Source organism: Plasmopara halstedii (genome assembly GCF_900000015.1).
Source record: "Plasmopara halstedii genome assembly, contig: Scaffold_2616, whole genome shotgun sequence".
NCBI lineage: Eukaryota > Oomycota > Peronosporomycetes > Peronosporales > Peronosporaceae > Plasmopara > Plasmopara halstedii.
The window spans coordinates 27,465-39,294 of record NW_020189523.1 but is presented as its reverse complement, the minus strand read 5'-3'; the positions used below and the strand labels follow the sequence as shown (position 1 = coordinate 39,294).

The 11,830-nt window shown below is 41.7% G+C and overlaps 4 protein-coding genes across 4 annotated transcripts; 1 reads left to right on the top strand and 3 right to left on the bottom strand.

The window, feature by feature from the left end:
- Positions 1-4,984: 4,984 nt before the first annotated feature.
- Positions 4,985-5,217, bottom strand: PHALS_04444 (uncharacterized protein; the record flags this gene model as incomplete). The annotated part of the gene is made up of 2 exons (XM_024718559.1): positions 4,985-5,029; positions 5,098-5,217. The coding sequence occupies 2 exons, from the start codon at positions 5,215-5,217 to the stop codon at positions 4,985-4,987; spliced, it is 165 nt and encodes a 54-aa protein (XP_024583945.1).
- A 1,351-nt stretch (positions 5,218-6,568) lies between these two features.
- PHALS_04443 (uncharacterized protein) lies at positions 6,569-6,802 on the bottom strand (the record flags this gene model as incomplete). Its single annotated transcript, XM_024718558.1, has 2 exons — positions 6,569-6,649; positions 6,728-6,802. The coding sequence occupies 2 exons, from the start codon at positions 6,800-6,802 to the stop codon at positions 6,569-6,571; spliced, it is 156 nt and encodes a 51-aa protein (XP_024583944.1).
- A 2,556-nt stretch (positions 6,803-9,358) lies between these two features.
- Positions 9,359-10,105, top strand: PHALS_04442 (Cytochrome b5; the record flags this gene model as incomplete). Its single annotated transcript, XM_024718555.1, has 1 exon — positions 9,359-10,105. One exon carries the CDS (start codon positions 9,359-9,361, stop codon positions 10,103-10,105), a length of 747 nt encoding a protein of 248 aa, XP_024583943.1.
- Positions 10,106-10,279: 174 nt separating this feature from the next.
- Positions 10,280-10,909, bottom strand: PHALS_04441 (actin-related protein 2 3 complex subunit 4-like; the record flags this gene model as incomplete). The annotated part of the gene is made up of 4 exons (XM_024718554.1): positions 10,280-10,501; positions 10,577-10,667; positions 10,726-10,844; positions 10,907-10,909. The coding sequence occupies 4 exons, from the start codon at positions 10,907-10,909 to the stop codon at positions 10,280-10,282; spliced, it is 435 nt and encodes a 144-aa protein (XP_024583942.1).
- Between the last annotated feature and the right edge of the window lie 921 nt (positions 10,910-11,830).

Genomic DNA, 11,830 nt, shown 5'->3' with positions numbered 1-11,830 from the left:
CAAGCAGTTGGCGACCACGTCACAGTACTATAATTAGTGCCTCCATGGATGAGGATGATGTATACAATTCTATGAGACACATGTGCTGCCAACCCAACATTATGCTGTACATTGATGTTAAAAGTTGTGAATGGTAAAACAGTATCATTTAATAACACTCCGCTCTAATCAAGGTACAGCTTACATGATTGGCTATTATCTTCGCTCCCGGGTAGCGCGAACGAACTCATTCGCTGTGCGATTGCCCCCACGGACTCGTAGCGTCACAACTTTCTCTTTGCGAGGTGGCACTCCGTTGTACTTGTACCACTTGCCGTCTTATTGATGACAGTCTAAATAAGTGTCCATCCTATTGAAGGATGGAGTACAAACTTCCCGATAAGTTTTTGTCGTAGCATGGTCCTATGAAGATAATAGGCGACTCAAGTGGTAAGAACGGTGATGAAATATTCACCATCTATTAAAATGAGCTGGTGAGACACGTCCGAAACATCTTAATCAGGCGTCTATGGATGCAATAGGACCGAATTTTAATTGATTGCTTGCGCTGTTATGTATCAGAAATTAACTTGTGGGGGAGTTGGCAAATGAAAAGTGTATAAAGTAATTTGAGGGCAATTTTATAACAGCTGTATAATTCTATTGTCCTCTTTTGAAACTCCCATCCTCGTAATTCAGTTAGTCTTCTCTTATTTTTTTTGGAAGCTGTCTGCTTCATGCAGCCTCACAAGCTTATGTACAAATACAAGTTGTCATTCGTTTCAGTCTCCCCTTGATGTGTTCCTATGGCTCCTTTAATTATTCTGTTCTTGCGCATTCTTTCGTTCCAAATCTTAAATCAAACGCCTAATTTTGTCTATGTGCTTGATTCTTCTCTTGTTTCCACTAAGTGTCATGTTTTGGACAGCCATACCACTTCACCAGATATGTTTTCTTTCGATTCGCTTACTATATTTTCTCTGGGGCTGAGAAACATGTTATTTTTGTTTAATCTATAGAATCGAAGGTTTACACAAGCTGCTTACTGGGTATTGGCATTTCAATGTATACTTACCTTCGACTCCCTCGTCGTTGATATGCCCTGACGTAAATGAATCATGATATCTCAACACAAGAGATTTAAGTCGATAAATAAAGAGTAAGTTACACTGCAATGCTATTTCCAAGTAGCTAACTTTAAATGAACACTTCTGACCTTTTACTATTTTCTTCTCCATCGACCACTACTATCTTGATCAGCTGCAATGATACATTCAGGGGTATCTTGTATCTCAACTACAATAGCACACATGTCCAAGTCTTGCGAATACATACCCGACGTCACCCTTACCAGCGCGGATGGATTCTAAAGTAGGGTTATAGTCCTGATGATAAAAAGTTTAACTCGACTTTCATAGTCGAGGTGACTCAACTGCATGAATGCCACCGCATTTAGTTAAACTGTATCCCAAGGTATATATGTCAAAGATGTATTGATGTCTTGCTATGCTCTGTGGACACATATATGTGGCTATGCGCAAAGACACATCGTATGTATACAGTGAAGCAGATGCACACTAACCTTGGCAGTAATATACTTTCCTGCGATAATCTCCTGTCATGGCCCGGGCAATCCTTTTTTGTGGCGTCTAGGGGACGAGGCTCAAAATGTGATTACGTGATATGCCTATTCGCATCTGCTTGAAAAGTAGCACAGCCTCTCGCAACGGTTGAATATCAAAGACGACGTAAAATGGCCGATCTGGGTTTGGAGGAGCCAGAGTCGGGGTACGCATAAGGCTTTACTTCATAGTCTTGGAGCCCTCTCTTCTGCCACACAACAGCATCGATTGCTATTATTTTTAGGTCACTGGAAAAGGGTCGTCATTGTTTTCATTGTTCTTGTGCAAGTAGTCGGTCGAACCAAGCCACTTCCTCAAATTCTGGTGCAACAGGGGCCTCTTCTAGCCTTGATCGTTGCAAGATATGTCCACAGGCAATAGCTTTCAATGAAGCAACCCATCAAAGGAATCTCGTCGGTGCCATGAACACACTTTTGAAATTTATACACTCGAGCCATGCTGCAGCGTTCAATGCAGCTTTCCATATCCGACGTCTCGTACTAGGAACTAATAAATTATCGAATTGGTTTTCGTATCATCACAATATGGCCTGACCAGCTGCATTATCAGACTATTAAATGTCACTGATGCATTGGCCAGTCTCTCAGCCAATATCGGAGTATTTCGCTTGGTGTACTTACCACAGTAAGAACAGTTGATAATAATCAGTAGCTGGGTCAAGAGTACTTAACAGATCATGCTGCTTTGCGGCACATCCTCTCTCGAATTAGCGTTTGTGCGGAACCGTGGCTGCATTTCATGCATTTAAAACACACGCATTTCGCCTCTTGCGGTAAGACTTTTTGAAGCAAAATGTGTGAATCTTTTCATGCTCTCTCCAGACCCATTTCGTGCTTCGCCCGGATAAATACGTCAGTAACGTTACACTGATCAATTGGTAAAGGTCGATGGCGGTGGCACAGTATTTGGTCCCAAAAGCAAGTCAAGCTGCTGATCTACTCTTATTGTCTATAATCCACGTGTACACACATACCTCAGTATTGCAACATGTCTTGTCATCATGTCGTAATATGTCTTCATCAATGATAAGATTTGTAAGGTCCTTGAGAATAGCTGTTCCGATCGTAGTGAGTAATTTTAACGACACATTCATCGATGACGGATGATGAATGCATATATTTCTATGTCAACCGTACCACGTCATGACTTTACCGTCCTGCATCCTTGTATATATCCCAAGGATGATTCTACATAATCACGGATTTTGCCGGAGGTTTTAAGCGGGACTTCTATGACTAGCCTACTGCAGTCACCTTGGTCACGAGTTATTGCCATTACCCAGGAAATGTCAGCGCTCCGCACAATCAGCCTGTCACACGGTAGTGCTGACACAACAATATTATCAAATTGTAATAGGGATAAATCATTGCTCTTGTCTCCAGGGTCCGCGCTTCACCTCACGAATAGCGAGTGTATTTTACCTTCACAGGCTCTTATGTAAAAGGCTGTGGTGCCCATGGCTTCCATTCGTAACCAGTCATGACGCAGGAGACATTAGCTTCCATCTCTTTAAGTCCGTTCTGCCAGAGAGATACCATATGGTCACAATATACTGTCATTCATTTCAATCCCTTTCGCGAACTCGGCCCATTGCAACTCTGCTTACCAAGCTATTTGCGAAGCACTTAACTATACCATTGTTGTCATCTATGGATAAATTCATGTCCTGCATAAATGCTATTGTAGCTGTGTGCCCGCACGTGCAATTTTCCTCGGGCATAATTGAGAGCACGACTCTCCGAGCCACCGTCAGGAGACAAGACCTTAGCGCCTAGTCTCTTCGATTTTCAGTCGACCCATAGATTCTGACATTACAGCCACACTATACATTGAATGAGATCGCTTTTTTTTCAGGTCCAGGACGAGACAATCATTCAGACTGCCAGAGTCCTCAAACTTTGCTGTAAGGCGGATCTTCTTCACTTTCACTAGTGTCCTTTTCGCAAGATGCGCGGATATCATATCCGTATTCGACATTGTCAATGGCTGTGCGTACTGGCTCTGTTTTTGACAGTCGAGTACTTATGTAACCACACGACGCGTCTGAATCCATCAAGACTTTCCACGACTTCACAAAGCCCAAGGAGCTGAAATAAGCCCACCGACAGTCCTAATCTGTAAGCTATTCATCTCTTTAAGGAAGTTGATCCTTATAAAGATAGATCGCATTAACTACGCCACCATAAGTCACAATAGATCCCAACTTCTATTCTGATGGACTACCATGCGCCTCCAAGCGCGACGTTTCCGCGTGATAGATTCAACGGGTAAACTTCTGTGAGAGTCTGACCATTTAAAAGCAAAGGAGGCACGCCAGGTGCAGCTGTTTTTGTTTTTCTGTATATGTAACAGCTGGAGTACCACGACGCTACACAACAGCTAAATTGTGTGTGTATTTCTTCCTCCTCGGCCCTTCTCAAAATGGCTGAGGCCCATCGTCTCTGGGCGCGCTCGTAAAGCTTTCACATCTCTTACGCCATCCGGCCCGCAGGATTACAAAGTTGTTCTTTGCATTCAATGTAACACCCACCGCTTTTGAAAAGTGGTAGGCTCGACGCGGAAGCTATCAAGTCACCCGTTTGGAGACTATCCATAACGAAAAATATTGTTATTGCCTCTGTAGGAGGGGAATACGCCATTGCGGTGATACGAATTGGGCGTATTGCGCAAGAACGTCGAGCGCAAAAGATTCATCCGCTTAGTGGTGCAAATGCCCTCAACATTTGCTGCTTCTGAAGTTTCATGTTAGAGATACTGAACGCCAGCCCTGGGGATGGGCACTTTATTGCAGTATCTCTGGAAGTGACCTGACGGTGAAATCACAATCGGCTTTCACCGACGCTTGATCAAGCATAAACAGAAGTGTATTTTTATTGTTGCTTACGCTCTCAGATACACATTTACTGCGATCAACCCTTGGTCCGCCAATCTACTCAACCCATCGGGAATAACTAAAGCCATGAGCTTATTCAGCCTGTCTATTTGTCCGAAAGGTAGATAGTCGAGCACCCGAGTTCCATTTGCAAAGTGTATACAGTCTTTTCACGACTTGGTTGTCGAATTCACAACAGATTCTGCCAATTGCAACGAGTTACCGCGCACCTTACGTCGAGAATTGTTTTGGCTCAAATAATTTAGAAATGAGTATGATTATAGTTTATCCGCTGCCGCCAGAATAAAGCAAGAGAATCCATCTCGTAATTATTAACATATGATGTGCTGCTGTTTCGAGAGTGGTATCTATTTACGGTTTATTTACTTAGTCTAATATCATCAAAGCGTATTTCCGATAATAAAGTGTCTGTTCGCTTGTGCGAGAAACTAGACTTGCAGCCTACGTGCCCCACGGATTCCTCAATGTTTTAGAAAATCTCTCCGCTTTCATTAGCACCAGTTTTTCGATCCAGCTAAGCTCAGCACAATTTCACAAAATCGTTATCTGTATACACAAAATTGCACGAAATCGCATTTCTACAGCTGTTGCAGATATCACGTCCACGAAAGAATACTTTGCATTCCTATGCAATTCTTTAAAGATGTCGCCCCTATGTGCCTGCACCAATTCGCTTTTTTGTTCTAACACAGGAGTACCCATCAGTGTCGTGGTAATCAATGTCTTCAGCGTTTAGTCGATCAATGGTCTTTTAGTTTTCAAGCCACATCATACCTAAGAAGAGATCATAATTTGAAGCCAGGTGTGGGATCAAACAGCATCAACGTTGTTGAAGCGTTCAAGCATAATTGAAGATAAAAAAAATTGCACTCTATACGTGCCTTCCGTCGCGGAGCCACTAATATGATGTCATCACTCAGCATATCGGTGTCTTTGTGTGTTTTTATATCGCGCGTCGCATGGTATGACTCAACACTCCTCATTCTACCGCAATTTTCTATATACCACAATACCCAGGACGTTGATGTTAGCAAGCTACAACTTTAATGCTGTGGGTCGTACCTCTCTCTAAGTCAAATGTCACTGAAGTAAATTTATGATGATGTTGATTTTTAAAAAAGGTATCACATATGTGCGCCATTTTTGAGTGCGACCTCATAGCTTGGAGATCGGTGGCGCGACATACAGCTGCTCCATCAAAAGCTGAACAGGATACATGGCCATCTTTACCACTCGTACCCGTAGATGATGACTTTACGCTTCTTTTGAAAAAGAATTCGCCGGTAAACCAAAGCAATCGCGTTCTATAGATCTCTGTGTGAGTCGGTCGTGTATCAACATACGCCTGAAAGAGTCGTTTTGGGGCATCTTACAACTATATTTTCATGTTTCTTGAAAACCTTCCGGTGATGAATAACCTCTTCTGGAAATCTGAAAGATGAGAAAAAATACCGAACTTCTCTTTCACAACAATTAGCAGATTTATATATTCAATAATTGAATTTACAGGTTGTAATTCATTCTATCCCTTCAGGACCGACTAAAGTCCATCGCATGTACAGCGTGTCTTGTTGCCCAAAAGACAGATGAAGAGTATATCGTTTTTTAAAGATGCAATCTTAGTTGATTCGGGCTCGGGATCTTCGAAAGGCGCTAATATTTACAGCGTACTTACCGTGCACCTAACAAGTGTGAGCTTTATTTTGCATGTCTGCGTTACTCGACGCATACTTGATGGGTTAATTGGCCATTCAAAATCATTCAGCCGAGATCCTATCAAGTAACTTTTGCTTCTTCATTCTGATCGAGGGGCGAGTTATCTAGTGTTTGAGTAAGCTGAAATGATACAAAATGCATATCTGCTCTACCATAAAAAATACAACGCATCGTGTGAGATAAGCAGTCCACACCTACACATATTTCTTTTTGCCTGAGTAATTGTTATAAAAACTTAGTAAGTGTTGAAATATTTTCTTGAAAGCTGGGCTATTAACCCAGAAATTGAGGAGTGGTTTGGAGCCTGTTTAATCATCAAGTTCTTGTATTTAGACAATTACGCCGATTGAGGAACATATTCACCTAGCAAATGAGCTGATAAAGGCATCGTCGAACGTATTGCTAATTTTTCCCAGATCTATTCGAAATACAGGAAAACATTCCCCGGTGAATTCATTTCTGAATGGGTTCAATCTCTTTATGATTCTTTCTGTACAATCGTAGTATCTATATCTGTACATTTTATCAGCTGCTGGATACGTATGACTCCCAGCACTTCCGGCTGCGTCATTTTTGCAATAAGAAGGAATTTTGAGGGCGGTAAATTTTATGCGGCCTCCAAGCTTGGACGAAAAGATTCTCTCGGTCCATGCCTTTAAAGAACAAAAACGTTTAACGCCAGCGATCTAAATCTATCCTTTAACAATTTCCAGTTGGAACGTGTCTTGCCAGCATACGCTCAGCGAAAGTGATCGCCTCCAGGCTACAATTACCGCCTTCAGTCCTCTGGACACCAGTATTTACGTTGGACCAACAAAACACATAATCCAATCCACTTTTCCCGGGATCACGTTCTCGGACATCTCGCGTTCTCTTCTTGTAGATGATAAATTTCTTTGCGACTTGGTACTGGGTTTGTCATCAAGTCGTACTAGGTGCAACGGAGCTGTCGTGCACATTGCACGAAAGAAGCTTCATCCCCCAAAGATTCCGTGTCGACGTCGTTCGCCCCGAGAGTAGAACCGAGAGATTCTACCGTAACTGCCGTCAAGCTGTTTTGAAAGTATATGTAACGGGGTTACAAGGGCCCTTGTAAGAAAGCTTGTGCGACCGTTAATATGTGTGTGTTACACAGTTAGTATGATCACTCAGTGGTGTGGCTACACCGTAACGAGAAGCACCACGTGGCAGGATTGCCAGTGGTAATGCATATTACTATCTAAATTAGGATTTTTGCTACATTAATTAGTTATTACTATATTAATTAGAAAAACCTATGTTTTTAGATAATGGCGGCTCTGCCGCAACTAAAACGATTACACACCATTTCAATTTTGGACAGAAGTGTTCGATTGCCTTGGTGAGGCTTTAGTACCTAGAATTAGCGGATTGCGACCCGCTACATTTGCACTGGTTCTTAGAAAGAACGTAAGGTCGGTGAACTTAGCTTAGCTTCCTTAAAGCAAAGAGCTACGGCAGCCCCGCTGCAGTACGTATATATAAATGAATGTTACCTAGACCAACACAAAAGATATCCGTTATGCAATCTCTTACCTTGATGCATTTGTTGCCTGATGTGCAGTGAGCGGCTAACGCTTACCACGGACCTTTTCTGACGATATACCTTTTGATGATCACTCAAAAGCGCGTTGTGAAATTCGTACAAGTGTACAATATTATGTTCTGTAGATTTGTACGAAAGTATAAAATGTATGCTTACAATAGTACGTGCCCCGCCCGAAATTCGAATAATAATCGTAAAGAAGGCAAACTATTCTGGTGTCATAACACTTTCACAGGCAGTAAGCCAAATACCACATGATGCCTGTGCTCTCAGTATCAGTCTAAAATTCGAAGTTGCTGCGGAATATACTGGTACAAATATATTATACTACTGAAGGTATTATATTTGGCAGCAACTTCAGCTTATTGTACTATAGTACAATGTACATACAATTTTCAAAAATAATCTTAATTACGTGGGGCTTACAATATAGTACTATATTGTACTAAAATAAGGTACTATAATAAAGTACTTACAATACTTGTACTTTATTGTAAGTACTTTACGAAAATAATTTTGATTTACCTGGGGCCTACTTACTTTATTGTAATTTACGTTATTGTAAGTAAGCCAGGTAAATTAAAATTATTTTCGAGAATTGTATGCTAAGAGCTAAGCAGCTTCTTACTATAGTAGATCATCGGTAAGTCATTGACTATTATTACGTATTTGCTCAGTGGTTTACATGCGCCGCAACATTTTTTTCAGCTGGAATTAGAATCGGGTCTCCGTTTAGGACTTAGCGATATTTGGTTTTGCCCGCTGATGACATCACAAATATAAGAGGCAGAATCAGACTCATATACATTAACTGTTCGACTATACAGTAACCGTTGCAATTGTAAAGCTAAAGCCTTTATCCAAGCCCGGCTAAACTTATACGTCATCAGCGAAACCGCAACATAACGGGTCCGTTTTATAAGTAAAGGCCGGCATTGAAGTTTGAAGAGTGCCCTTGTGATTAGTATCTAAGAATATTCTTGAAAAATGTGTGCTTTCATTGCATAACAAGATAAAGCACGAAACTACTTGACTAAGAAACAGAATGAACACAAACACTTGTCTTATATAAAATGAATAGTATATGTTAAATTCCCAGTCGTAAATGTGGGGCCAAACATGCCATGCACAGGAATTGCACAATATTTTATTTTGGATTTACCATGTCTACATATTTTGACACCCTTATTTGGTAGTGTGTCTGGAGTAATTTGCGCTATTTGCGTATATTTGGCAAGAACATAGTCCCATAACTAAATCTCACATGGCCTTAAAATTTGTATGAATAACGATATTTGTTAAACGCAACAAAAAAATTGGTTCTTACGGTTAGTCATGCGTGAAAACTTGTTGCGCCACGCATCTTTGCCGTCGCACTAATTGTTTCTTCTGCACAAATTGCACAGATTCACTTTACCTATTTGTTCCATAATTTTAACCATAGCAGATCAATATTAGCGCCTTTTGTAAAAGAAAGACAATATTTGTCACATTTTGTATGTGTCTAATGTCACATGGACCTTCGTACTCTATTGCATCTCATCTTTGGTATGTTCTGGCAAAATGGAGGAAGAAGAAGTAAAAGCTGGAGAGCCGTTGATGAAGGTCGTGCAGGGGATGCAGAGAACAATTATTGTCACGGCTCCGTACAATGTAGAAATGGAGAATCAGGTGCAAACATTAGATGTGGAGGAACTTGGCTCAGCGGCGGCTTTGCAGGCCCCACACATGAGGCAGAAAAACAGAATTATTGTGGACTACGAGGAAAACGATGAATATCGACCGGAATTGCAACAAGAAGAGGTCGCGTGTGTTTTAAGTGCCTGTGGTCCTGTGCTGACGATTGATTCAAGCAATGGACGCTTTCTTGCGAATCGTCGGTCGCGTTGCAGCAGCTCAGACACAAACGCAAGTGACGTAGCAAAGGGAAAGAGTGTAATTTATAAGCAGATTGGAAAGCCTACTGCCAGTATTACGTCGTCCAGTAACTCGGAAATTGATCTAGATGGGCAGACCCGGTGTTCCAAAGTCCCTAAACTTTGCATGTGCGAGGTAAAACTGCACTGCTCGCTTGACTCGTGCTGGCTTGTGTCCAGTGGTCAGGTTTATGACGTCACAGGGCAGGTGACAGATCATCCAGGGGGAGTGCGCTCAATTCTTCGCAAAGCTGGCGGTCCAGATTGTGCACGGGATATGAAATTTCACAGCAAAAATGCTAGAAAGATTATGGAGAAATGTTTTATCGGCAAGCTCCGGCAGTGCGGCGATGATGTCGATTGCTCTACAGAAGTTAATTGTATTATTATGTAACTGAAGTAAATTGATAGACTTAGACACGACGGGTCACGCTTTGCTTCATGTGTGATTTGGATGAAGCGTAGACTAACCACATCAATGTTTGTCGCTTACGCACCCTGCCTCAATCGGTGAAATTCACAAAAACCTGCTTGATTTGCAGCAAATGAAAGGTATGATCGCCGTTACTCAAGTAAACTGCTTCATAAACTCGGTAGCGACAATGCGACCGCGCGCATTAAGCGAAATCTTCATTTCACTAATTTCTTTGTCAATGTCCTCCATAAAAGTGATGATAAAGTCAATAAGCTTGTGCTTGTACATATTTTCAAGGTGCTGGTGCACTACGAGAAAACTCATGTCGTAGCCGTCCACCGCTACCCGCCGCATAATTATAAACTGTTCGGCGCGCTGCATCAGAAAGCGATTGAACTTGTGGCTCAAGATTGTCTCAATCTCGTCCGCTTTTTTAATGCAAATACTCACGCGAGTTGCATTTACGGACGGCTCAATCAGGCACTTTTCCTGTTCATTGCGGCAGATAAGTACAGGATTCAACAGTAGTTCCTTGCTCATCCTAGACCAATCAAACTAATTATCAGATTATCTTCGTTATACCGAAAGAGGGCACGTACTGTAGCTCGACTTCAGGTTTGTTGTGGCGTTCCACTGTTTGTGATGGGAAGTTGCGTAGACACAGCGCCGAGTCCAGCGAGCTACGAATAGCTCCAAGGTAGGGGGCGAGCGTATTAGCCTGCAGTGCATTATATTGTTATAGACGGAGATGGCCAAGTGGAACTTAGGGGGGATACTCACCATGTTATTTAAGACGCAATCTGACTATGAAAGCCTTCTATTGTCAAACGTAACAAACAATGAAGCAATCTTAGAAAGCGGTAAGCATACCCAAACCAAGTGATTTGATTCCAGCACGCAATATTTTATACAGTTGACTCTTACTATTTGACAATATTGTCACCATATTGTGCCGCAAATAAACAACATTGTGATGTGATTGGTAGCGGTTTTGCAAACGAATGGAATTTTAAGACCAAATGGCCCATAGGTCATTATTACAATAATAGCTAAGGGCGACACATGAGATCCGTACTGTATTATTGCTTACGCATACATTACAAGATATAATATTATATTGTGTTATTGTCATGGAAAAACTTATGTACTCACATTATGAACCTCTTGTACAATTGCAGGTGTTGTTGTAAATACTCATAGATACCGAAGTGTCGATGTAACGGGTGACATATACCCTGGTATCAGGAGTGTGTGTCACACGAGATGGGCATGGTGTGACTGCACCCAAACAAGAATACAGTCTGTGGCTAGGTAGCCTGTAAAGGAATTACACGTACCCTGGTAACAGGAGTGTGTGTCACACGAGATGGGCATGGTGTGACTGCACCCAAACAAGCATACGGTATGTGACTAGTAGCCAGTAGTTATGCATGTATTGAGATATTACCATATATATATAGTATATTTAGAAAAATCTAAAAATTTAAAATTAGGCGGCTTTGCCGCAGATAAAAATAAATAAGAATTAGTTTTGAATCTAAGACGAAGAATCTATTAGCCTTAGTTAAGGTACTAACTACTCTTGGAGGTAGCGGATAGCGATCCGCTACACTCGTATTGGTTCTTGTAAAGAACGAAAGGTCGGTGACCTTACGCGTCCTCAAGCGCTAAGCTACGGCAGCCCCGCTGCACTTGGTAGCGCTT